The sequence below is a fragment of the Crotalus tigris genome, unplaced genomic scaffold, assembly GCF_016545835.1.
Source record: "Crotalus tigris isolate CLP2741 ecotype Arizona unplaced genomic scaffold, ASM1654583v1 scf7180000019021.11574027:1482141, whole genome shotgun sequence".
NCBI classification, from domain to species: Eukaryota; Metazoa; Chordata; class Lepidosauria; order Squamata; family Viperidae; genus Crotalus; species Crotalus tigris.
In genome coordinates, this window is record NW_024097333.1 from 444,059 (window position 1) to 471,883 (window position 27,825).

General features: G+C 47.0%; 1 protein-coding gene across 6 annotated transcripts in view; it reads right to left on the minus strand.

Moving 5' to 3' along the window:
* ARHGEF2 (Rho/Rac guanine nucleotide exchange factor 2) overlaps nucleotides 1–27,825 on the minus strand; it is a 117,822-nt gene that overhangs the window by 38,187 nt on the left and 51,810 nt on the right. For 2 of the 6 annotated variants that reach the window (XM_039358443.1, XM_039358442.1), the window contains exon 7: nucleotides 2,194–2,344. In XM_039358443.1, coding sequence (XP_039214377.1) covers nucleotides 2,194–2,344 — 151 coding nt within the window. Of the gene's footprint in view, nucleotides 1–2,193; nucleotides 2,345–3,566; nucleotides 3,905–3,939; nucleotides 4,083–18,527; nucleotides 18,813–27,825 lie in introns of those variants that run through there. The other 4 variants (XM_039358446.1, XM_039358448.1, XM_039358444.1 and 1 more) reach the window with 4 other exon arrangements.

Genomic DNA, 27,825 nt, shown 5'->3' on the forward strand with positions numbered 1-27,825 from the left:
AAAAAAGATGTTGAGACTCTAGAAAGAGTACAGAGAAGAGCAACAAAGATGATCAGGGGACTGGAGGCTAAAACACATAAGGAACGGTTGCTGGAATTGGGTATGTCTAGTTTAAGGAAGAGAAGGACGAGGGGGACATGATAGCAGGGTTCCAGTATCTCAGGGGCTGCCCCAAAGAAGAGGGAGTCAAGCTATTCTCCAAGGCACCTGAAGGCAGGACAAGAAGCAACACATGGAAACTAACCAAAGAGAGAAGCAACCTAGAACTAAGGAGAAACTTCCTGACAGTGAGAACAATTAACCAGTGGAACAACCTGCCTCCAGAAGCAGTGAATGCTCCAACACTGGAAGTTTTTAAGAAGAGACTGGACAGCCATTTGTCTGAAATGGTGTAGGGTTCCTGCCTGAGCAGGGTGTTGGACTAGATGACCTCTAAGGTCCCTTCCAACTTTATTATTACTATTACTATTACTACTACTACTACTACTACTACTACTACTACTACTATTATTATTATTATTATTATTATTATTATTATTATTATTATTATTATCTATAACAGGGGTCTCCAACTTTGGCAACCTTAAGACTTGTGGACTTCAGTTCCCAGAATTCCCCAGCCACCAAGCTCTCCCTCGACAGCGACATAATTCAAACATAGTTCAAATATGAAAAACACAAACTGAAGAATGCCTCCACTATCCACAGCAATGGTAAAGCAGGTTAATTGGTATGCACGCAGCTCTGTATCTTTGACTTCATTGGGCGGGCAAATATTTAAATTAAAACGCATTGCAAAAGGAATATTAATTTTGAATCGGTTTCTTTAAAATCGGTCTCAAATGTACTACGTCTGCATGAACATTTCCTGGACTGATGAATTAACCAAAAGGGCTGGTTTCACACAACACATCAATGAGTCCAAGCTACTCCCTGGAGATCCATCTCCCCAAGTCCAGTCCACCCTAATTTACAGCAGGGAAGAGAAAGCCCAACAGCACTGTCTGCTTAGCAAGAGGCTGTTGCAGCTCGCACAGAATGGGCAGTCTTCGCACATCAAGTTTGGGATTAGGGAGCACCCACACAACAACTCCTCCTCCTCCTCCTCCAGTCCTGAGCCCAGGCGTTGGCAGAAGCTTGGGGGCTCACAGTTGGCATGGTACAGACTCTAATTTCAACACACTTAGAAAAGGCCCAAACAAGAAAAATAAACAAGGACAACAAACAGAGAGCCTATGAATCATTGGTTCCTACTGATATTGATTGCATTTATACCCTTCATTCTGTCTACTCAATATAAAGGAAAAACTCAGCAAGGAGCCCTAAAGATAGGCTGGAGGGGGGGGGGGAGAAGGGGGGAGAGAGAGAGAGAGAGAGAGAGAGAGAGAGAGAGAGAGAGAGGGAGGAGAAAGGATGAGAGAGAATGGGGAGAGAGAAAAGGAGAGAGACAGGGAGAGGGAGAGAATGCTCCCAAATCATTCAAGGCATTTCAGGACCAGGCAGGGATTTGAACCCGCGTCTCCCTAATCACAGCCCAACGGATTTACTGTGACACTAGATGGGAACCAGCCTCTAAGTGGGATGCAAGAAGAGTGGGGAAAGGGATGCTCTGCCTTGTACCTGGAGCTACCTGTCTCCCTCCAGCTCTTGATCTGCTGGGGCAGTGGTTCTCAACCTTTTTAATGGCGCGACCTCCCCCCAACCGGTCGTAAGTCGAGGACTACTCAACCGGTCGTAAGTCGAGGACTACTCAACTGGTGCAGCCCCGTTTGCAGAATGGGGCTTTTGGCGGGCTCAGCAGGGCAGAGACAGCCTGGACAATTCCTATTGGCTTTGGAAAGCCAATAGAATTAGACTCTATTCAAGAGAGTCTATTGGCTTTCAAAAGGCAATTCTATTGGCTTTCAAAAGGCAATAGAATAAAAGGGAGGAGCACAGCTAAGGAAAAGGGGGGGGGAATGGCGGACTGCGTTGTTTGGTGACCCCCGTGAAATGGTCGTTCGACCCCAAATGGGGTCCCGACCCACAGGTTGAGAACCACTGCTCTACAGGGAATTTAAGTGTGTGTGTGTGCGTGTGGGAAGGATTGGGGAAACAGTCCCCCCCCCCAGTGTTTAACACACACTTTCACTCTGCTGAATCCATTCAAACTATCTTAGACGCTCCGAACTAATAAGGAGGGCTCTTACTCACTTGGACAAATCAGTGCCTCTTTGGCGGTGATGCTCTTGTTACACGCGTAACACATGGTCATGCCAGAGACTGTGATGGAATTGAAGAGGTGCCCGTTGGTATAGCGGGCGTCTTTATCTTTGCCTTCCTTCATCCTTTCTTTTTCTTTGTTCTGAAAAAAAAAATAGAGAGAAAAGAGGGTGTTTGTTAACGGGCGTGAACTGGTGAACAAGGTCCTCGTGACCTGAGGAGCTGGATTCTGATTTTCCCGCCACCCCAAAAGCCTTCACATGTTCTACTCCAGCACTTACGTAGGGCAGGGTCACACAAATGAGTGCATCTCACACAGTGAGGACAATTAACCAGTGGAACAACCTGCCTCCAGAAGCAGTAATTGCTCCAACATTGGAAGTTTTTAAGAAGAGACTGGACAGCCATTTGTCCGAAATGGTGTAGGATTTCCTGCCTGAGCAGGGGGTTGGACTAGATGACCTCCAAGGTCCCTTCCAACTTTACTACTACTACTATTATTATTATTATTATTATGATTTAACACCATAGAAACTGCATACTTTTTTAAAAAAAATCATATTTAATTTTGCAGATATAACGCAGGCAGACTTGGGAGAGGGCACATAAAATCTTTAGCTCCGTGGTTGTGCCAAAGACCCCAGGCCGAAATGAAAACAAGTTGTGTTCTTTTCTCCCGAAAATCTCAACGTCTGAAAGTATTTGGGGGTCAGAAATTCATCTCTGATTCATCTCAAACCCCAAATGTTCCGTAGCACGCTTCTTCTTATATATAGTCTCACTTGAGAGAAATGTGACTAAAATAAATTTCAATCCAAGATAACGCTTACTGTGCCCGCCTTGCGTGAAAAGAATGAGCTGCTGAATCTGAAGCAGTACAGTAAAAGACCCAGGACCTCCCAAATTACAAGGATTCCTACGATCATCAGCATCAGCCCACTGTCCAAAAGCCAGGACTCTTCCCAGTTCCACATCTACTTATGGAATTTATGGAATTCAGAACACCGCCAAAAGCTGGCCAACTTCTTCCAGTGACTCAAAACGAGCCAGCCAAAACGCAATTAAAAAAAACAAAACACACACACACAAAAAAAAAACAACAGCAGCTGAAATTCCACCTCTTTATCATAAGCAGAAATGAATTAGGCTTGTAAACTCTGCTGCGGCACATTTGATGAGTCAAACCACCAACTTAAGCTATAAATACCATTTTTATTTTTATTTAAAAAAAACAAGAACTGAACTTTCAGTGGAAACAAGTCGCTGAAGAAAACTAATCAGCCCCTAATTCTCTCCTGTGTCTGACTTCACGCAGGTGGGCTTTTTCTTCACACCCAAACGCCCGACACTTGCCCCCAACACACCTTTCCCACGCTGCTCCCTCTCTGGGTCTGGCTCAGCCGCAGTCCGTTCCCGCTCATCCTTGTGCCTGGGGGTTGCCCAGGGGGTCTTGAGACGCCGAGGGTCAGTTGCCCCTCGTAAACCCTGGGATAGCTCATCCTAGCCTGAAGGAGGATCTGACTGAATCATCTGAAATCTCCTGTCTGACTCAACCCCGTTCCCTGAGAGCAAGCACAGAAAAACCAACACCACGTTTGAGTCGTCTTGGAAAGCCCAGATTGAGGAGACGCAATGAGGAGGCGGAGAGAAAAAAAACACGAAGAAGAGGAGGAGGTTAAAAAAAAAATTAAAAAAAAAAAAGACACCCAGGCAGTTCATTTTTTTCCCCCCCCGTACCTCTCTGCTTCCAATAACCATGACAACCGTGTGTCCCTGACGGAGAAATCCCACCACGAAATTTGGAGAGGAGTTGCTCGGACGTTACCCCTGAGTTGTATCTGAAGAGGGATGAGAGGGACGAAAGGAGAGAGTAAAGGAGGGGAGAAGGAAGTAGGAAGGTTGGAGGAGAAGAGGAGAGGTGGGGAGAAAGGGGAGGAGAGTGTGAAGGAAAGAGAAGAGGAGAAGAAGAAGAGGGAAGTAGGGAAGAAAGAAAAGAAAGGGAGAAAGAAGGGGGAGAAGAAGGAATGTGTGGATACAGTGAAAGGGGAAATGGGCAAGCGAGCAACACCAAAAGTGTTTATTTGTTTATGTATTTATTTCATTCGTTTATTCATTCATAAATACATTCATTTGATTATGTATTTATTTCATTTCTTTATGTATTTATTTCATTTTATTAAAAGTATCTTATATATATGAATGTAAAAAGAATGTATGTTAACCTCTGATAAATATCACGGTATACGTATGGGGGAGAGTTTGGAAAAATAAAAAAATTATTAAGTTAAAAAAAAAAAAGAAATCCCACCACCATCCCTACCGTACGTGCCTCAGCACTCAAACAGAAGCAAACATCTGCCAACCTGGTGCCCTCCAGGTGTGCTAGTGGAGTCCCGAGCTTTCCACAAGGGGTCAGATTGGGAAAGGCTCGTAAGACTCCTACAGCTGGAAGGGACCTTATGAGATCTTCTAGTCCAGTGATTTTCAACCTTTCTAATGCCGCGACCCCATAATACAGTTCCCCATGTTGTGGTGACCCCCAACCACTTATACATCACCGGGTGCCAGGGGCGTGGCCAAAGAAAAGGGGGGAAAAATGGCGGACAGCCTTGTTTGGCGACCCCCGTGAAATGGTCGTTCGACCCCAAATGGGGTCCTGACCCACGGGTTGAGAACCACTGGGTTAGGGTTAGACAAGAAATAATGGATGGAAACTAATCAAGGAGAGAAGCAACCTTTATTTATAGAGTTGGTTAATGTTAGTTAGATTAGGATTATTATAATTGTAACCCTGTATTCAGCTCTGGGAAGTGGGGGAGGGAGAGGGGGGTTTAAGGTGGGTTGGTTTTGGGGTTTATATTGTAACTTTTATAAAACTCTTCAATTAAAAAAAAAAGGAGAGAAGCAACCTGGAATTAAGGAGAAACTTCCTAACAGTGAGGATAATTAACCAGTGGAAAGAGCTTGCCTTCAGAAGAAATGGTGCTGGGAGTTCTGCTTGAGCAGGGGGTTGGACTAGAAGACCTCCAAGATCCCTTCCAGCTCTGGTATTCTTTATTCTATTCTGAACTAATCACATGAGTCACTTGGCCTGCTCAGACTCAACAATACCCTTCAAAGGCATTCATAGAATAAGTACATCATTACTCCTTGTGCATGGCTCATAGTACGATCAGGCTGCGGCAGAGACAAACAAAAAAAAATGCTGGCGCAAGCATCAGAAACGTTGCTTGAGGAACTTAGCCCAGTTCTGTATTTAGACCAGATCCTTGGCTTGATAGATGTGGACAAACAAACCAATTGGAACAGAGAGAAAGTCAAGAATACAACTTTCTAAGTCCAAAAAAGTTGATTGTCACCCACAATCAAACTGCAATGTGACCGCAAATAGTGCGAAGGGTTCATTAGAAATGCTCCCCAAATTAAAATATCTCCAAGTCCTGTGATCAGATTAGGACTCCGTTAAAGTGAAAGGTTGTCATAGCAGCCACTTCTAAGAAAGAAGAAGCAAGGCAAGGACTTCCTGTTGCCAAACATTTGAGCAATAATGCAAGAGGCTCGATTATTTTGGAGAAGAGCTGACTTAGAGTCATCTGTCTCAGCAAATACTGGGGGGGGGGGGAGAGAGAAAAAGAAGTCACCCTTTTTACAAGGGCCGCTGCAACACAAGCCACACAAGATTCGTTCAGCAAGCACAGCTGTCCTCTGCAATTCCCCCTGCCTAGCGACTGAAGACCTGCAGCCAGCAGTTTTAAAAAATCTCACTATTTGGGGGGGATATTTCCCATGCAAAGAGTTGCAGGAGATTTTGCAAAAAGTGTTTTGCAAAAGATGCCCTCCCTTGTTGTTGTTGTTAATTGCGAAGTCGTGTCCGACTCATCGCGACCCCATGGACAACGTTCCTCCAGGTCTTCCTGTCCTCTACCATCTTCTGGAGTCCATTGAAGTTCACACCTCCTGCTTCAGGGACTCCATACAGCCATCTCATTCTCTGTCGTCCCATTCTTCTCTTGCCCTCCATCTTTCCCAGCATCGGGCTCTTCTCCAGGGAGTCCTTCCTTCTCATTAGGTGGCCAAAGTATTTGAGTTTCAGCTTCAGGATCCGGCCTTCTAAAGAGCAGTCAGAGTTGATCTCCTCTAGGACTGACCGGTTGGATCGCCTTGCAGTCCAGGGGACTCGTAGGAGTCTTCTCCAGCACCAGAGTTGAAAGGCCTCCATTCTTTGGCGCTCAGCCTTTCTTAGGGTCCAACTTTCACAGCCATACATTGCAACTGGGAAAACCAAGGCCTTGACTACACGCACTTTTGTTGGCAGGGTGACGTCTCTGCTTTTTAGAATGCTGTCTAGATTTGCCGTAGCCTTCCTCCCCAGGAGCAAGCGTCTTTTAATTTCTTGGCTGCAGTCCCCATCTGAGGTGATCTTGGAGCCCAGAAAAATAAAATCTGTCACTACCTCCATTTCTTCCCCATCTATTTGCCAGGAATTGAGAGGGCCGGATGCCATGATTTTGTTTTTTTTAATGTTGAGTTTCAAGCCAACTTTGGCACTCTCTTTCTTCACCCGCATCAAGAGGCTCTTTAGTTCCTCTTCACTTTCTGCCATTAGAGTGGTATCATCTGCATGCCCTCCCTACCCACCCAAAATAGTTTCTCACACGTACAACAGTCAAAGGGAAGTTATTTCACATTAGGCCAGCTCCAACTATTTTAGTTGAGCAGCTGGAATGAGGTTCCCAAAAGGTTCCCACGGCTTCTTGAAAATCACTTTGGAAACTGCTTGGCCACACTCAACCTGGGCAACTGTCACATAGCACTAAGTAACTGTTGTAACAAATGTTTTACAATGGTGAGAAGCATCAAAGCAGCTCATAAGCCAGAGTAAACAAGTGGGGGGCTGTGAGGGAGACCCCCGAGTCCTTAATCACTTAAACATGAGCCAGCCGTGTGTGGCAGCCGCCAGAACAGCTAATACAATCCTTGGTTGTATAAACAGAGGCATAGAATCAAAATCATGCAAAGTATTAGTACCACTTCATAAAGCTTTAGTACGACCACACCTGGAATACTACATCCAGTTTTGGTCTCCACATTATAAAAAAAGATGTTTGGAAAAAGTACAGAGAAAAGCAACTAGGATAATTAAAGGCCTGGAGACTAAAACATAGGAAGAATGGTTGCAGGAATTGGGTATGGCCAGTGTAGAGAAAAGAGGGACGTAATAGCAGTATTCCAGTATTTGAGGGGCTGCCACAAAGAAGGGGGGGGTCAAGTTATTTCCCAAAGCACCTGAAGGCAGGACAAGAAGCAATGGATGGGAACTAATCAAGGAGAGAAGCAACCTGGAATTAAGGAGAAACTTCCTAAGAGTGAGAACAATTAACCAGTGGAACAGCCTGCCTCTAGAACAGTGGTTCTCAACCTGTGGGTCGGGACCCCATTTGGCGTCGAACGACCATTTCATGGGGGTCGCCAAACAAGGCTGTCCGCCATTTTTTCCCCCCTTTTCTTTGACCATGCCCCTGGCACCCGGTGATGTATAAGTGGTTGGGGGTCACCACAACATGGGGAACTGCATTATGGGGTCGCGGCATTAGAAAGGTTGAGAACCACTGCTCTAGAAGTTCTAGGTGTTTCATCACTGGAGGTTTTTAAGAAAAGACCTGACAGCTACCTATCTGAAATGGTATAGGGTCTCCTGCTTGAGCAGGGGGTTGGACTAGAAGACTTCCAAAGTCCCTTCCAACTCTATTCTGATTGAGTTTCTTTAGCTGCAGGAAACACCATCTGGGAGGGATCGGTGAGCAGAATTATCATTACTTGAATTGAGGTAGATTTTGGCTATGGCTGCTGCTTCAGGGGTATCATAAAATCTGGAGAATATACAGTTGTGCAGAAACAGAGGGGATCAGAAACACTGCAAATAAACCACACCAGATCTATGTGATAGGTCTTATGCTGAGAGAAAGTCATTGCCTTAAGGAAGGTGGCTAAACACGCTGCAACTCACTGAGGTGAAGAGCCGGGTGGAGCCATTCCCAGCTTATCTGTGCAGCATCGAAAAAGTTGGGCAGCCCTGCAGCATCTCTTTGGGATGTGTCACGTTACTGCAGAACACCTGCCCATTAGTGAACAAGTGGATAATTCAGTCAAGGAAGACAGACAAGGAGACCTTCCAGCAGCTGCAGGAGACACCACTTAGCTCAGCTGAAGAACCTTCCTTACATTGCAAGGCCTACTTCAAGTCATGGGGACCTGTGGGAAGACAGCAGCCTATGGATCTCATGGTCCTCTTAGCACAGGGGTCTTCCAACTTGGCCCTTTGATGACTTGTGGACTTCAACTCCCAGAATTCCAGCCACCTCCCCCAGACCCTACCTCCCCCACAAAAAGAGTGCAACACTCCTGGCATGTGCTCACAAAGGGTGCAAGAAGCAGCCCAATCTAGCCCTTCTCTGCCTTGCCTAAATGGCCTCTGTTGAGGGAGGGGCAGAAATGCTTGGACACTCAGGCACAATTGTTGTTCAGTGTTTTTCAGTTCAGCTCCAGCTACCAACTGGGAAGGCAGCCAGGTAGTGAAGACGCGGGAGTGAACAGGACAGGAAGATCTCTGGCTTGGCTGGGGGAAGTGTCTGTGTGTGTGTTTGTGTATGTGAGGGGGGGGGGCTTTAGGCATCACAATAAGCCTACCTGCCTGCATTTGCTGCTGGTCTTGGTGAATCCAGCGGACTGTGGATTGTAAATCATGGTTGGTGGGTCAGTGTATCATGGAAACCCAGCCAACTGTAGCCCTTTGAGCAAACACTGCTGTAGTTAAGCAAATATTGGCTTAGGCCCAGTCCCGGCTGCTCTCATCCAGAGCACAGGGCAATCTGGTTTACAGGACACAATCTGCAACGCCACAAGCAGAAGGTGGGAAGAAGGACTCAAGCCTTGTTTATCTGGAGCATCTTTCGCACAGGATCACTGGAGCCCAGAGAAAAAGGAGGAAAGTTTTGGAAAAATATAAGTAAAACGTAAGACCAGGCCAAATAATTATATTAGTTTTACAACTCAACTGGAACTGGAAAGAAGAGAAGAAAAAGAGCAACTGATATGACTAAAAGGCCTGGAGACTAAAACATATGAAGAACATGACCCTGGGACACTGCAGCCGTCGTAAATAGGAGTCAGTTGCTGAGCTCCTGACCCTGGGGATGCTACAGCAGTCCTAAGTGTGAAAAATGGTCATAAGTCACTTTTTTCAATGCCCTTGTAACTTTGAACTGTCCCTAAAGGAGCTGTTGTTAACCTGTACTTGGTTCTGTTCCCAATGATATTAAAATAATTGTTTTAACTGATGCAACTCAACGTTTAAAAAAGGGCTCAAAGAAAAGGTGAGCTGATGGGTTTGAGATACCAATAAGCAGCAATTATTTAGAGGGAAAACCTGGATACTGAGATCTTAAAAAGAGTGCAGAGAAGAACACCAAAGATTGTTACGGGACTGGAGGCTAAACTATACAATGAAGGATTGAGGGAACTGGATGTGTCTAGTGCAGGGGTAGGCAACCTTGGCTCTTTTATGGCTCGCGGACTTCAACTCCCAGAATTCCTGAGCCAGCCATGGCTCAGCTTGGAAACCTCTCCATTTCTCCTCAGCATGGCTGGCTCAAGGATTCTGGGAGTTGAAGTCCACAAGTCATAAAAGAGCCAAGGTTGCCTGCCTACCCCTGGCCTAGGGCTAGGCCGCTTTCTGACTTATGGACTTCAACTCCCAGAATTCCTGAGCCAGTATGGCTCAGCTTGGAAACTCTCCCTTTCCCCTCAGCGTGGCTGGCTCAGGAATTCTGGGAGTTGAAGTCCACAAGTCTTAAAGCTGCCGAGTTTGAAGACCCCTGATTTAGACACTAGATATTGTTCTTTACACTCTCAACCAGATGAGAACTCAACTCTAGCACAGGGGAGGCAACCTTGGCTCTTTTATGACTCGTGGACTTCAACTCCCAGCATTCCTGAGCCAGCACAGCTCAGCTTGGAAACCTCTCCCTTTCCCCTCAGCAGGGGTGGCTCGGGAATTCTGGGAGTTGAAGTCCACGAGTCATAAAAGAGCCAAGGTTGCCTACCCCTGGTCTTGTGTATAGAGAAAAGAATTGGGGGGGGGACATGATAGCAGCCTTCCAGTACTTGAGGGGCTGTTGCAGCGAAGAGGGGATTGACCTATTTTCCAAAGCACTTGAGGGCAGAACAAAAAATAACAGATAGAAATCTACCAAGAAGCGATATAAGCTTAGAACCAAGGAGAAATGTTCTGACTATGAGAACAATTAATCAATGGAACAGCTTCCCTCCAGAGGTTGTGGGTGCTCCATTGTTGGAGGTCTTCAAGAAGAGATTGGACATTTCTCTAGAACGGTATAGGCTTTCCAGCATGAGCAGGGGGTTGGACTAGAAGACCTCCAAGGTCCTTCTATGGTCTATCTATCTCTCTATCTCTCAAGAACTGATGGTAGATAGACCAAGGCGGTCATAGAATGGATCCCACTTGCTCAAAAGCATCCACAAAAGAGACCTCAAGCAAGATGGAGCGATGACACCAGCAAGTAGGGTGGGCCCAATTGGCAAAAGAAAGCTCAGGACAGTATTGGTGGGAAACATTTGGAAGAAGCCTTCATCCCGCAGTGGACAGACAATGGCTAGTAGGATGATAACGATTTGACAAAGATAAAATAACTCCCCCAAACACAATGCCAAAAAATAACACCAACTCTTCCTCTCTTTATTCACAACCAGCACATTAAAAAGTAGATTTAATTTCCTGACACACTGATATTTATTTTGAAGGGAAAAGTTTGAGGAGAGAAAGAAAAGTTGACAAAAGAAACAGACACAGAGGTGGGCATTAGCTTAGGCAGCCCCCTCCAAGCAACATTGGGCCTGGGGTTAAATTTGAATGCCAGGGCAGACTGGGGGCTACCCCAGCCTGTTTCCTCACCCCCAATTCCCCGCTAATGAGCATGGATCTCCCTCAACCGTCAGGCAAAACCACAATGACTGAGGATTACGACCGGTGAAAAGACGTGGCACTGGCTGGGAAGATGGCACCATTCCCAAGTTTCTGGAAAGGGAGGGGAATGAAAATATAAAGCAGGACTACTGGGGGATGATGTTCAGCAGAGGTTGAAAAAGAAAAGGAAAAAGAGAGGGAGGAAACATCCACTTCTGAAGCCAAATAAATGCCAGATTGCCCATTAAACTTACTTAGGGAATCCCCACTGTTTGTTTTCTTCTACAAAGATTTACAACTGGGTGGTGCAACCAAGACAACAACCTCTCCAACAACCACTAAATCCACAGGGTCTCTTTACTGAGAGCCAACGGAATACAGGTAGTCCTCGACTTACAGCAGTCCATTTGGTGACCGTTCGAAGTTACAAGGGCACCGGAAAATAGAATAGAATAGAATAGAATAGAATAGAATAGAATAGAAGAGAAGAGAAGAGAATAGAAGAGAAGAGAAGAGAAGCTGGAAGGGATCTTGGAGGTCTTCTAGTCCAGCCCCCTGCTCAAGCAGGAGAACCTATACCATTTCAGACAAGTGACTATCTAGCACCTCTTCTTAAAAACCTCCAGTGATGGAGCGCCCACGATTTCTGGTGGCAGGTTGTTCCACTGGTTAATTGTCCTCACTGTCCGGAAGTTTCTCCTTAATTCCAGGTTGCTTCGTTCCTTGATCAGTTTCCAACCATTGTTTCTTGTCTTGCCTTAGGTGCTTTGGAGAATAACGTGACCCCCTCTGCCTTGTGGCAGCCCCTCAGATACTGGAACACTGCTATCATGTCTCTCCCCTGTTTCTTCTTTTCTTTAGACTAGCCGTGACTGTTTTTCATACTTACGACCGTCACGGCATCTCCATGGCACTTGGCAACCCGACCTGTAGTTAGGACAGTTGCAGAGTCCTGGGGTCACGTGACCACCCCCTGTAACCTTCCTAGCTGGCTGCTGACCAGCAAAGTCAACGGGGGAAGCCAGATTCGTGTAATAACCGCAGAATTCACTTAGCAACTGCAGTGATTCACTTAACAACCATGGGGGAAAGGTTGTTAAATGAAGCACAACTCACTTGCCTAGCAACAGAAAGTTTGGTCTCAGCTGTGGTCATAAGTTAAAACAAAGGTCACAAAGAGACAACAGCAACATATCTATCTCCCTCTCCCCTCTCCCTCTCCCCTCTCCCTCTCTCTCCCTCCCTCTCTCCCTCTCCCTCTCCCTCTCCCTTTCTCTCCCTCCCTCCCTCCCTCTCCCCCTCTCTCCCTCTCCCTCTCCCTTTCTCTCCCTCCCTCCCTCCCTCTCCCCCTCTCTCCCTCCCTCTCCCTCTCCCTCTTTCTCCCTCTCTCCCTCCTTCACTCTCTCCCTTTCTCCCTCTCTCTCCCTCCCTCTCCCTCTTTCTCCCTCCCTCTCTCTCTCTCCCTTTCTCCCTCTCCCTCTCTCTCCCTTTCTCTCCCTCCCTCCCTCTCCCCCTCTCTCCCTCCCTCTCCCTCTTTCTCCCTCCCTCTCTCTCTCTCCCTTCTCCCTCTCCCTCTCTCTCCCTTTCTCTCCTCCTCCTCTCCCCCTCTCTCCTCCTCTCCCTCTTTCTCCCTCTCTCCTCCCTCCCTCTGTCTCTCCTTCCCTCACTCTCTCCCTTTCTCTCTCTCTCCTCCTTCTCTCTCTCCCTCTCTCTCCCTCCCTCTCCCTCTTTCTCCCTCCCTCTCTCTCCCTGTCCCCTCCCTCTGTCTCTCTCCCTCTCTCTCCCCCTCCCTCTCTCTCTCCCTCCCTCTCTCTCCCCTACTCTCCCTCCCTCCCTCCCTCCCTCTCCCTCTCTTGCTCTCTCCCCTTCCCCCCACCCAATAAATGCCAAAAAGCATAGCAAAGCAATTACAGGCAGGAAGGAGGTGTTCTGGTGAATGAATTGCTAGCGTGGCTGCAGGTATCAACTTTCTGGGATAAAGGGACAAAGGCCAGGCCTCAGTTCCCACCCCCTCCCCCTCCCCCCCCCCGCTTTTTCAAAGGGATGAAAGTGCGAATTGCGCCTGGGTGGAAAGGGTTCAAGGGTTCGAAATGCTTGCTTCCCAGCCCTCGGCTTCCTTCTCAGTGTAAAACCTCCAGCTTCTGTGAAACATCTGCCTGATCAATGGCCACCAGGTCTGGTCAGCAGAGAGGGCTGGGGCTGCCAGCTGCGTCTGCCAAAGAGGGGTGGACAGAACAAGTCTTCCATCAACTTGGAGGGGCCTTCCAACTGGCCCCTTCCCTTCGCCCCAGCCCCAACAAAAACAAGACTGGGCTATTTCAACATTCCCCTGTTTTGCAAGAGGCCGGGCGGGAAGAGAAACCCACAAAGGGCAGCACCCGAGCGCTTCCGAAATGAGAAGTGCGACAGTAGGAAGCATGCGCTGCCACGCTGCCACCACGGAAGCTGGATCGCTAAGCCCAGAAGCACCAAAGAGCTAGCCAAAGCGAGCGCGCTCGCCCGGCATCGCTCAAAGGGGCGCTCCCGACTGCCGCCCGGCCTCGGCGTCTCTCCCTCCCTCCTGCCTCGCCTGTTGTGGAACACAAAGGGGAAAAACAGTCCGTCCCTGGAGCCTCAGACAAAGGAAGCAAACGCTCCCTCAAGTCCCTGGATTCCCGGCAACCACACCTGAGTTAACAAGGCAACGTGGCTGGGTTCCCACAACGCACCACGTCCCCACCAAATAAATTGTATCATGACTTAACAAGTAGGCCTGGTTCCCCCATCCTCCTCCTAGCCATGGTCTATCCACTGCAGGATGAAGGCCTCTTCCGCATGCTTCCCACCAATACGCTCCTGAGTTTTCCTTTGACCAGTTGGACTCACGACCCTTCCTGGTGTCCATCTTGTTTGAGGTCTCTTTCGTAGGCCCTTTTGATCAAGGGGGATCCATTCTATGACCGCCTTGGTCCACTGGCCATCGGTTCTGGATGGATGGATGGATAGATAGATAGACAGACAGACAGACAAGGTAGCTAACTAGCTAGCTAGCTAGGCAGGCAGGCAGGCAGACACACCATCATTCATCATCATCTTAGCCATGGTCCATCCACTGCAGGATGAAGGCCTCTTCCGCATGTTTCCCACCAATACGGTCCTGAGCTTTCCTTTGGCCAATTGGACCCACAATCCTTCCTGATGTCCATCTTGTTTTGGATCTCTTTTGTGGGTGCTTTTAACCAAGTGGGATCTATTCTATGACCGCCTTGGTCCACCGGCCATCGGTTCTTAATAGGTAGGTAGGTAGATAGCTAGATAAAGATAGATAGACAGACAGACAGACAAGGTAGGTAGGTAGGTAGCTAGCTAGGTAGGCAGGCAGGCAGGCACAGACCATCATTCATCATCATCTTAGCCATGGTCCATCTACTGCAGGATGAAGGCCTCTTCCGCATGTTTCCCACCAATACGGTCCTCAGCTTTCCTTTGGCCAACTGGACCCGCGACCCTTCCTGATGTCGTCGCTCCCTCTTGTTTGAGGTCTCTTTCGTGGGCGCTTTTGATCAAGGGGGATCCACTCTATGACCGCCTTGGTCCACCATCAGCCGTCGGTTCTTCTTGCTATGTGACCATCCCCATTTCCATTTCCATTCTTTTACTCTCTTGATGGCCTCGTATGTTTTCCTTTGTTCCCTAATGATCCACGTGCAGGTCTTCCTCTCTTGTCCCGTGATGCCGAGCATGTCTTTTTCTTTGCGCCACTCGTAGCTTTTGTATCGATTGTGAGGTTAGGGTCCAGATTTCGCCGGCATATGTTAGAGCAGGTGGCACACGCTGGTCGAAAACTTTTCTCTTCAGGCCTGGGGGGGGAGGTTATTCTTGGAAATTACGCTCAGCTTGCCAAATGCCTGCCAACCACATTTAAAACGCCGTTCAATTTCCTTTATTGTATCACTTTCCACCGAGATCGGTTGGCCAAGGTATAATGGTCTACTTAGGTCTCGTTCTTCTCCAGATACAAACTTTTTTTCTTTCTTTGGTAAATTTATTAAACATAACCTGGCTCTTTTTTGGGGGGGGGTGTTATTTTTAAGCCAGATGGTTCTCCTGCTTTGTATGTGCAGCTCTTGTATGTGTCTTTGTAGCTCTTCTGGGTCTTGTGAGAAGAGAGCAACGTCATGTGAGTAGGCCTAGTTGCCCCAGGAAAACTGAACCGAAATAACTTGCCTACAGCTCTTAGTCCCCTCTCTGTAAAATGGGAAGGAACAATCAACTTCATCTCACTCCCGTAAGGATAAACATGAGGTCTGCAAGCTAAACGTTTTCCCAAAGTTGGTGTAAAGTGGGATTTGTTATTATTTTTTTTTACAGCTGTTTGTTAATCTGTTAGACATGGTCAACTCAAGTTTCAAATCCGAGTTTCAACTATAAAGGCATGAATCTGAGATCGTTCTCCCATCCCCCACGAGGTTAAAAAGAAAAATTTTAGGGTTTAAAAAAAGAAAAGAAAAAAAGTTTTAAAGATGGGAACGTTATTTTAGGCTCGGCAGTTGAGCCGTTTAAAAATAACTACCATTAAACCTCCCGACTTGTTACAAGCATGGTTCCCTTAATGCCGGAATAAATCGCAGCGCAATGGCGGATGGAGATGTGTCCCCCCCCCTCTCTCCCCTCCATCATTTCTGCAGAACTGAAGGGAGGGAGCAATCCACAAAGACCCCTCCTTTTCCGTCGCTCTCATTTCACAAGGTTACCCCAAGGCATTGCTTTTTTTTTTTTTCCTTTTAATTTAAAGAATTGACACACTACGTGCTTCTGTTCTTAGGAAACAGATTCTCCCTCCCTCAAATGTCCCAGTCTGCTATATATAAAAAAAAAAACGACTCAAAATTCCACTTTGAGACAGAGGAGTTTGTCCAACTTTACAAAAGAATCAAGAAAAATGGCTTTCCCAAACAGATAGTCTTGACTTACGACCACAATTGAGCCCAAAATGTCTGAGACGGTTAATTGAATTTTGCCCCACTTTACGACCTTTCTTGTCACAGTTGTTAAGTGAATCATTGCAGTCGATGAGTTAGTAACCTGGTTGTTAAGTTAAGCTCCCGGGTTGACTTTGCTTGCCCACAAGGTCGCAAAAGGGGATCACATGATCCCGGGACATGGCAACCGTCAGTTGCCAAGTGGTTTGAATTTTGATCATGTGATCATGGAGATGCTGCAATGGTCATTTGCAGTGAAAAATGTTCGCTTTTTTCAGGGCCATTGTAACTTTGAACTGTCACTAAATGAACGGTTGTAAGTTGAGGACTGCCTGTATTCCAAAACTGATCTTATTTAGTTACTGCATGTATAGCCGACCTTCCACTACAGATAGTCCTCAACTTACAACCATTCATTTAGCAACCGTTTAATGTTACAACGACACTGAAAAGTTATTTTTGACAAGTCCTCACACCCATGACCATTGCAGCATTCCCAATCACCTGATCAAAATTTGAATATTTGACAACTGGATGAATTTACAACAACTGCAGCAATCCAGGGTCATGTGAACTGCCATTTGCAACCTTCCCAGCTGGCTTCCAACAAGGAAAGTCAATGCTTAACAACCGTATGATTCACTTAACAACTGCAGTGGTTCTATGAACAACTGTGGCAAAAAAGGTTGTAAAATTAGGCACAACTCATTTAACAATCGTCTTGCTTACCAACAGACATTCTGGTCCCAATTGTGGTCATAAAAACCAATCAAGGAGAAATCCAACCTAGAAGTAAGGGGAATCTTCTTAACAGTAAGAACAATTAACCAGTGGAACAGCTTGCCACCAGAAGTTGTGGGCACTCCATTACAGGGGGCTTTTAAGAAGAGACTGGACAGCCCCCTGTCTGAAATGGTATAGGACCTCCTGCTTGAGCAGGAGGTTGGACTAGAAGACCTCCAAAGTCCCTTCCAGCTCGATTCTGGTTATTATTATTATAATTTGAGCACCACTTGCATGACTTTGAAGACAGCACATGTGGCTTCTCCATTCCCTCTTCACAACAGCCCTATCAGGTAGATTGGGCCAGGAGCAGGGACTTCCAGAATCGTTCACTGTATTAGTTACATTTCAGAAAGCAGTGGGACTTTTGCAGCCAAAAATGATCTGCCTAGAAGATCTACAGCTTCCGAGAGTTTGCACACGGCGCCATGCGCCACCTCCTCGTCAACAGGTGGGAGACCCTGAACTGGAATGCCTCGAGGTTAAGCGGCACCCCCAATGTTAGACAGCCATTGTCTTGCCCCACGTGAAGGGGTAGGCGAAGCAGCCAAGCCAGGCTCTGCGCAGTTGGGGACACGCTTCAATTTTTGCACTCCGGAACAGTTAAGATGGTTTGATTCATAAAGGAGACTCCAAGCAAACTCTCTTAAAGACAGCAAAATGAGGAACAAGCTAAAAGAACTGAAACCGACAAGGCAGAAGGACTTGTTTTGCACAATTGTGGCTACATTTGTGAATCGTCCGTGTAAGGGATATCCTTTTATGTTGTAACTACAGAAAGCTCTATTGTTTGGGGGAACTGGGGCAACCCTTTGAAAGAAAGGGACATCTGGCAAGGCAAGATCTGAAACCAGAAGTGGGGGGTGGGAGGGAGGGAAGAGGCACGCTTTAAAGATGCAAATAAAATTATAGGGTGCTTTCAGCGCCACATGGATAAGGCAGTTTTCAAACTGCGGAACCGAGCGACAAAAGCAGAACCGAGCGACAAAAGCAGATCCGTCTATTTGTGTCTTTGGCTGCAACCCAAGACCGATTTGGAAGGCCCTAGTTTTATTTTCATACCGTACTGGACGCGTTCAGCAACCCAGCTAGAGAGGGAGTTCGGACACCAATCCCGTGCTGTTTGAACAGCCTGCAAAGTTTTACCAATTCAGATTAAAATCACGGGCACGTGTTCATCATCGCTGACAATTCATTTTGACCTCTCATCCCAAATTAGGATTCCAGGCCGAGGGTGGGTGGGAAGAATACAAGCCATTTCTGTCTCTTCGTTTGGAACTAGTTCCTCCGAAATCCCACGTGAGGGTGAATTCATAAAACTGCCCCAAGCATCTACACATTTGCAGGGTGGAAGAGGGCCACAAAGGCTTGTTGCAGCCTGGATAGCCATGCCCCCCCCCCTCCATCCCTTCCAATATTTTCCCCAAAGCACACTATCTGGAAAGCCCAGAAACCGAGCATCAAACCGACATCAAATCCCCCTCCCCAAAAAAAGCCTACGCCACAATACACAACTCCTCAAAGAGCTGAGCTGTCTCCCTAGATCTCAGCCCAAACCCTAGTTAAAGAAAGACCCCCCCCCCAGGAGCGGAACTAACCTTCAAGACGTTTTCTTTCTTCCGATCGATTTTAGACCTGGCCAGAGACTCTATCCGAGACATAATCCAGCCTTGAAGAGGATTGGATTGGGTCTCCCGCTAGCTAGGATGGCTGGAGTTTTGGGGCATCCAAAGCAAAAGAAGACAAAAATAGCAGCAAGGAGTGGATGGAGGAAGTTGTCTCTCCTTGAAAAACACAGAGAGAAAGAGAGAGAGAGAGAGAGAGAGAGGGAGAAAAAAGAAGAAGACCCTTCCAGCTTGCCTTTCCTTTGTACAGCCAACTCACAAGCAGGAAGTTAACTAGCCATGCTCAAAACTTGGATTATTCAAACCGCTTTGCTCCTCCTCTCAGAGACAGGAGGAGGAGGAGAAGGAGGAGGAGGAGGAGAAACCCCCCCCTGCTCTTGCACCACCTTGAAAAAAAGAGAGGCAAAACAAGGGCTGTCCTGTTCCAGAAGTAGAGCAGAAACAGCGCTTGGAGGGACCCAGTTTCCGGGACCAGTGGTTTTCCAGGATTCCTTCTCACGCTGGCTGGCTGCACGATGCTCCTGCTCTGAGCAGCCTCTCCACAGGGCAGGAGAAAAGCAGTTTGTTAGCAGCACAACGAGACACTCCCGAGGAAATGCAGCACATTCCCAGCTGTCCAGGGCTGCTCTACAGTTTAGAGCCCAGAGGCTCCATGGGAGAAGCAGCCGTGTGATGCAGGGTACCTTGTTCCACAGCCCAGCTGCCCAGGACGGAGGCACACAAACAGGCACCCATTTGCCAAGCATCTAAACAGCCAGAGGGAAGCGATCACATGCCGCACTTTCATCGTTCACGTCCTAGAAGCAAGACGACCGCGCACCCCAGCCACTCCGAGGTCAGGGTCTGACTGTGTGAAAGCAGATGTGTGGCAGTCCCCGTGGGGGTTGGGGGTTAAACAAAGGAATCCTGGGTTCAAATGCTCGGCCTGTGAAGTGGCCGGCGACAGCTTCTCCAGCTAAACTACCCTGCAAGCAAGGACGATCATTTGAGCTCTTGGTATTGAGATGATGGAACTGAAGGGAAGTTGTGGTAGCTACTCACCGAATAACAGATTCTGAGATGCTGGAAACAACGCGTGGAGAGGATGGAAAGGGATTAAAAAAAAACATGACATTTCTGACACACAACACCGACATTTCACACCTCATAGTATTCTAAAATTCCAGAGGACTGACTGGTGGTCGTTGACTTACAACAGTTCATTTAGTGACCGTTCAAAATGAACAATGGCACTGAAAAAAAGTGACTTGTGACCGTTTTTCACACACTGCAGCATCCCCATGGTCATGTGATCAAAATTCAGAGGAGTGACTCGCATTTACGACCATTGCTGTGTCCCAAGGTCCTGTGATCCCCTTTTGCAACCTTTTGACAAGCCAACTCAATGGGGAAGCCAGAGTTGTTTAACTACTGGGTTACTAACTTATCAACGGCAGTGATTCACTTAACAACTGTGGCAAGAACAGTCATAAAATGGGGCAAAACTCACTTAATAAATGTCTCACTTAAGAACAGAACATGTGGGCTCCCTTGTGGACATAAGTCAAGGACGACCTGCGCACAGTTCAACAGAGCCTGTTGACATCTGCTCTTCCCCATGGTGCAAATAGTAAGCAAACCAAGATGGGATGTTGGGAAATTGTCCCATGAAGCTCCTGGCTTGTTGCTTCCTCAACAAGCCAGAATCATGAAATAAACTTTGGTCTGGATTTATGATACCAGCCCAAACAGAACCAGCTAAGCCAGCTGTTGCACTCTATGGTATATTGCAACTCCTATAAGTCCCAACCACTGTGGCTAAAGACCAACACATCTGGCAAGGCTAGAAAGGCTGAGATGATGCAAAGTTCTTGGCTGAATTAGGGATTTGAGGAGCAAACAACAGATTTCGTCTTCTGGAAATGAGATTTTGGGCAATCCTGGCCATTATGACTCGTGGACTTCAACTCCCAGAATTCCTGAGCCAGCGTGGGGGAACTATGGCCCCCTCATGACTCATGGACTTCAACTCCCAGAATTCCTGAGTCAGCCATGCTGAGGGGAAAGGGAGAGGTTTCCAAGCTGAGCCATGCTGGCTCAGGAATTCTGGGAGTTGAAGTCCACCAGTCATAAAAGAGCCAAGGTTGCCTACCTCTGACCTATACCATCTTAAATAAGAGACTGTCTAGCGCCAGAGGTGGGCAACCTTGGCTCTTTTATGACTGGTGGACTTCAACTCCCAGAATTCTTCAGCCAGCATGGCTCAGCTTGGAAACCTCTCCCTTTCCCCTCAGCATGTCTGGCTCAGGAATTCTGGGAGTTGAAGTCCACCAGTCATAAAAGAGCCAATCCCTGTTCTAGGGTGACACTTGAGGGGTGTGTGTGTGTGGGTATGATGTTTATTCTCGTGCACATTCTCGTGCACATGCAGTTCCTTTGGGAGACCTAATTTAATTAACTCTTTCTGTTTGCAGACCTTATCCTTTGATATGTGGATTAGGTCTGGGTAACTTATTTCGGGGGGGGGGAGGGTTTGAGGAAGTTTGCTAATTTTACTCAATTAACTTAGTTGCAATTTGATGTCAACTATCTAGCAGAGGCACCGATTCTCAGACCATTGTGGATTCTGTTAATATTTTAAGGGGAAGATGGAACGTAAAGAGTAAAATACATTTGGGTATAAAACTTCTCACAATGCTTTTGGGACTTGCTAAAAAAAAGGTCCAAGCTTTGTGTCATTTTTTCCAAATCAAATTGGCAAGAAGGCCATTGGGGGATCAAACCCTCCCTTCTCCGCCCTTCCTTTCCCACTCTGGGGAATTTGGCGTTCCCTCTTGCCAAATAAACAATAAAACCATTGCCTTCATCAACTAGAATTTAAGGACGTGGAGCAGTTGCACCAGCCGTAAGGAGAGGCTATATTTAACTCAGGGAACATTAGAGAGGAGAACGCCCACAAGCCTTCTGTTCAGTCACAAGGGACCACAAAGGCAGCCCCCAGCTAGCAAGACCAATCCAGCTTCTCAAAAATAACTTAAGAACTGTCCATCTGGAGATCCGGCATCTGGCTAGAATTCTTCTAGACCAGTGGTTCTCAACCTGTGGGTCGGGACCCCATTTGGGGTCGAAGGACCACTTCACGGGGGTCACCAAACAACGCAGTCTGCCATTTTTCCCCCCCTTTTCCTTAGCTGTGCTCCTCCCTTTTATTCTATTGGCTTTTGAAAGCCAATAGAATAGACTCTCTTGAATAGAGTCTAATTCTATTGGCTTTCCAAAGCCAATAGGAATGGTCCAGGCTGTCTCTGCCCTGCTGAGCCCGCCAAAAGTCCCAGTCTGCAAACGGTGCTGCACCGGTTGAGTAGTCCTCGACTTACGACCGGTTGAGTAGTCCTCGACTTACGACCGGCATTAAAAAGTCTGAGAACCACCGATGTAGAGGATGCTGCTTCCCTGATTGTTTTTGTACCATTTTAAAACTAGAATTTGCTTCCTGCTGAAGTGGAAACCAGCCAAGTAAGCTATCATCTTAAATTTAAGCAGCCCCTGCTGTCTCCCATCAACTACGTCTCAGCCTAAAAGATATTCATCTGCCGTGTCACCCAGCCTTTCTCTGCCTTTCTCTCCTTTCGGGAGCCATAAAAGCCCATCTGTAAAAGGGGCAACATATGTAAGATCTAAGAAGCAGAAGAGGATGGAAGTCGGTTCAATCTGAGTCTTACAACTTGCCTTTAAGATCTATTTTCAATACCAGCAAGGATTTGCTAAAATCCTGTGAAATGATTCTAAAGGAGAAAGCGCCACTGGCACAGCACGTGCAAGGATTCTGTTCCCACCCTAGAACAGCTGTGCCTGTAACAGGCCAAGAAGCAGAAAGAGAAAATGCCAACTCCCTCACTGAGTGAGGGGCATCAATTCTGAACAGCTACTAATCCAAAGATCTCAGCAAACGTATTTTGTTTGTTTGTCAGAAGGTTGCAAAAAGGGATCATGTGACCCCAGGACACTGCAGCCGTCACTGCAGCCCCCCCCGGACACTGCAGCCGTCATAAATATGAACCAGTTGCTAAGCATCTAAATTTTGATCGTGTGACCACGGGGATGCTAAATGTCCGTAAGTGTAAAAAATGGCCATTTTTTCCCCAGTGACGTTGTAACTTGAACAGTCACTAAATAAACTGTTGTAAGTCTACAACAACTATTGTACAAATTTCTTTTGCCTACAGTGAAGCATAACTGCCAGAGCAGGATACGCCAGCCAGTTCCCTGTGCAGAGAAAGTTCAGGAACCACAGCTAATTCTACTGAACAAGGGCTTGAAATGTAAAATATGAAAAGCAGAAATAATGAGAGCAAAAGCTAATGGTTAAGAATGTAGCAGTGACTACAGATAATGTAAAAGAACCGTCAGAAGGAAATATTATAGGTATATATTTACATATTGTAGGCCTGAAAAATATTTGATAAAGAAACACTCAAACAACAATCGAGAAATTCCACATACAATACATTTGCTCCCCCCCCCCAAGAGCTAGCTAGCTAGCTAAAGAATGCAAAAGGAAGGAAACTGCAACACAAAGCGAGCAGAAAAACAGTTTAAATGGGGGGGGGGGAGAAGGAGTTTTCATTGGAGCTGTAAGGGATGGGGAAGGTGAGAAAGCAAAGTGTTTCCCAGCAAGGCGGCTGAGGATCGACAAAAAGTTAATTGCTGCTGCAACAAAGCCTTGAAGAGAAATCAAGTTCATGCTTAAGCCATGATTGTTAATCATGCTTTGTTATCTAAGCTACCAATTAGCAGTGGATTCATGCCTCGTACTAAAGCCTCATACTAAACACAAGAACAGAATAGAATAACACAGACTTTGGAGATCTTCTAGTCCAGTGTTTCTCAACCTTGACCATTTTAAGGCATGTGGACTTCAACTCCCAGAATTCCACAGCCAGCATTGCTGGCTGTGGAATTCTGGGAGTTGAAGTCCACATGCCTTAAAATGGTCAAGGTTGAGAAACACTGTTCTAGTCCAACGCCCTGCTCAAGCAGAAGAGATTTCAGTCTCTTCTTAAAAACCTCCAGAGATGAAGCACCCACAACTTCTGGTGGCAAGCTGTTCCACTGGCTGACTGTTCTCACTGTCGGGAAGTTTCTCCTTAATTCCAGGTTGCTTCTCTCCTTGATCAGTTTCCATCCGTTGTTTTTTGTCTGGTGCTTTGGAGAACAGTTTGACGCCCTCTTCTCAGTGGCAGCCGTTCAAATACTGGAATACTGCTGTCATGTCACCCCTAGTCCTTCTTTTCTCTAGACTAGACATGGAGAAGAACCTGCAACTCCCATGTTGCCCCCGATTCATCTGGCAAAGCAGAGATTTTCACGAGTACCATTTTTTTGCCTCGTAAAGAACAATTTCAGTGTTAAAATATAAATATTATGTTGCCAGGATGCTTTTAGAGAATCCTCCCCGTAAGAGGTGTTTTGTGAAATTGCGTAAGTTGCCTTCCCACTTGTAGATGTGCTTCCTACCCTAGAAAGCCTTTTGCCCTGTTTTCATGACACAGATTCACTCTTAGGTTGATTTCACACGACAGGCTAAACCCAGGTCAACAAAACACAAGGCCTCCATTCACATCCCATGCTCTTCCCAAACAATGAACCGCACTGTGGCTTCCTAGCGTGGCTCGGTTCCAGCAATATGTTGAGCCACAAACGACCCAGCGCTAACCTTGTGCGCGATGTGAAGTGCAGCTTAAGCTCCATGAGTGCCAAAACTGAACATATGGCCAAGTCAACAGTACATCCAAAAATTTCGTAGCTGTTCTCTTTCCAAACACATCAGACTGGCTTGCCAGAACAGCATTATTCACGTTTTGGTCAGGCTGCTGCTCCTGTAGATGCAGCCATCAATGCATGGAATCTATAACTCACCCCAGACTTTTTGAAAAGTGAGCCCTTCTAAGGAGGGGATCATAGCTATCCCCCCCCCCAACCTTCTTGATGCTGGCACCCATCCAGAGATGTTGAGCTTGTTGTTGTTGTTGTTAATTGTGAAGTCGTGTCCGACCCATCGCGACCCCATGGACAACGTTCCATTCCTCCAGGTCTTCCTGTCCTCTACCATCTTCTGGAGTCCATTTAAGTTCTCACCTCCTGCTTCAGTGACTCCATCCAGCCATCTCATTCTCTGTCGTCCCCTTCTTCTATTGCCCTCAATCTTTCCCAGCATTAGGCCCTTCTCCAGTGAGTCCTTCCTTCTCATTAGGTGGCCAAAGTATTTGAGTTTCAACTTCAGGATCTGGCCTTCTAAAGAGCAGTCGGGGTTGATCTCTTCTAGGACTGACCGGTTTGAACGCCTTGCAGTCCAGGGGACTCGTAGGAGTCTTCTCCAGCACCAGAGTTGAAAGGCCTCCATTCTTTGGCGCTCAGCCTTTCTTAGGGTCCAACTTTCACAGCCATACATTGCAACTGGGAAAACCATGGCCTGGACTATACGCACTTTTGTTGGCAGGGTGATGTCTCTGCTTTTGAGTATGCTGTCTAGATTTGCCATCGCTTTCCTCCCCAGGAGCAAGCGTCTTTTAATTTCTTGGCTGCAGTCCCCATCTGAGGTGATGCTGAGCTAACAATTCCATAATTTGCCATCTTTACCCCTTTGGAAGGCTGGGCTAGGACATTTCTGTTCTGGGCTGGGCCTTGCTTGCTTCCCAGGCCCTCCTGCCCAGCTGTGATTCCTGATGCTGCCAACCCAAGGCCCTTTTCTTGAGCCCACAGAACAGGTGTGTTCCAGAAGAAGCATTAGCAACTGGGAAGATTTTCCCCCAGCTACTTGGCGGCAGCATTAGTGATGGGAAAGTGATTCCCCCCCCCCCTCCACAGCATGGATCCCTATTCTTCTGCCAGATATGTTTCCGATGCCACGACCAATTTGCTTCTGTAATGCCGGGTTACTTCTACCCCACAAGAGTTCTGGTTTTTTTTCCCCAGTGTCTCAATACAAAGCTTTCAAGAGAGATATTGGCACCCTCCAATACTACAAAGCGAACAGGGAGCTAAGGTACCGATAATTCTCACACAATACTGACAGAAGCGGAGCAAAGTTTATAGAGATTCATCTCGTATCACATCCTAAGTTATTACTGAACTGTTTACAGCATAAACCGCCATTGGTTTGGCACGCACAACACTCTGAAACTAAACCATATAGCACACAGGCAGGCAACATCTCCATCAGAAGGCAGGAGATGTTGCAGAACACAGAGAGAAGAGGTTAATACTACAAGAAAAAGGAGAGATGCCAATGATATAGAGAGGTCTGAACAATGAGAAATAATAATAATAATAATAACAACAACAACAACAATAATAGGAACTGCTTCCATCCTGCGACGATATCTGTAATATCATCAAACATCCACATCTGCCTATCCCAGGTCCTGGGTAAGGACTCGATAGGTAGACAAAATGCCAAACCCAGTCTGAACATCTGGCTGACTGTGCGATGATCGATAATAATAATAATAAAGTTGGAAGGGACCTTGGAGGTCATCTAGTCCAACCCCCTGCTCAGGCAGGAAACCCTATACCATTTCAGACAAATGGCTGTCCAGTCTCTTCTTGAAAACTTCCAGTGTTGGAGCATTTACCGCTTCTGGAGGCATGTTGTTCCACTGGTTAATTGTTCTAACGGTCAGGAAATTTCTCCTTAGTTCTAGGTTGCTTCTCTCCTTGATTAGTTTCCATCCGTTGCTTCTTGTCCTGCCTTCAGGCGCTTTGGAGAATAGCTTGACTCCCTCTTCTTTGGGGCAGCTCCTGAGATATTGGAACACTGCTATCATGTCCCCCCTTGTCCTTCTCTTCATTAAACTAGACATCCCCAATTCCAGCAACCGTTCCTTATATGCTTTAGCCTCCAGTCCCCTGATCATCTTTGTTACTCTTCTCTGCACTCTTTCTAGAGTCTCAGCATCTTTTTTACATCGCGGTGACCAAAACTGGATGCCGTATTCCAATAAAGTGGTATTAAAACTTCACGTGATCTTAATTCTATCCCCCTGTTAATGCAGCCTAGCACTGTGTTGGCCTTTTTGGCAGCTGCAGCACACGGACTCAGACAATCTAGACCAGAGTTCCCTAAGCTTTTGGGCTTTGTGGACTGGCGGGGGGGGGGGGAGAGGGGATGGTTCCATGCAAATGGTGGGGAAGTGCGTGCACGTAGCTCCATCTGCATGAGTGGCATGCATGCGTGCCCATCGCTCGCAAAAATGGAGCCCATGTGCACGCACTCACCCACCACTTCCGTGGCCCAGTTCTGAACAGTTCAAGGCCCGGTAGTGGGGACCCTTGATTTAGACCACTGAAAAAATTGACTTATAACCTTACAATTCTGCCAACATCCCCACACTCACGTGATCAAAGTTTGGGTGCTTTGCAACCCAGCGTGACCCTAGGGGTCACGTGACCGACATTTGCGATCTTCCCAGATGGCTTCCCACCAGCCAGGTCGATAGGAGAAGCCCGATTTGCTTAATGACGGCCCGATTCACTTAAGGACTGCAATAGTCCGCTTCAGAACTGTGGCAAAAAACGAGGTTGCCAAATTCGGAGCGATTCACTTCCACTGACTTGCTTAGCGACAGAAATCCTGGTCCCAGTTCTGGTTCGTAAGTCAATGGCTATCTCTTTACTGCAGTGGTTCTCAACCTGTGGGTCGGGACCCCATTTGGGGTCGAACGACCATTTCACGGGGGTCGCCAAACAACGCAGTCCGCCATTTTTCCCCCCTTTTCCTTAGCTGTGCTCCTCCCTTTTATTCTATTGGCTTTTGAAAGCCAATAGAATAGACTCTCTTGAATAGAGTCTAATTCTATTGGCTTTCAAAAGCCAATAGGAATTGTCCAGGCTGTCTCTGCCCTGCTGAGCCCGCCAAAAGTCCCATTCTGCAAACGGTGCTGCACCAGTTGAGTAGTCCTCGACTTACGACCGGTTGAGTAGTCCTTGACTTACGACCGGTTGGGGGTCGCCGCATTAAAAAGGTTGAGAACCACTGCTTTACTGGGTTCTCTTCCTACGCATCCCTCCTCTTCACATCGGCGAGGCTCCCCCTCCTCTCTGCTATTTATAACAAGCAACTGGAAACTCAACCCAATCAGTCTCCCCAAACTTCCCCTCCAGCTGTTGGGGACTTTTCTGGGACTTCCTCCGGTCTCGGCAGCTGGGAGCAAAGCTCTCCTGGGGTCAGGAACCTTATCGGGCTTCTGCCTCGCTTGGACTCTTCCTGAACTGAACAGATCTGCTGGAACAA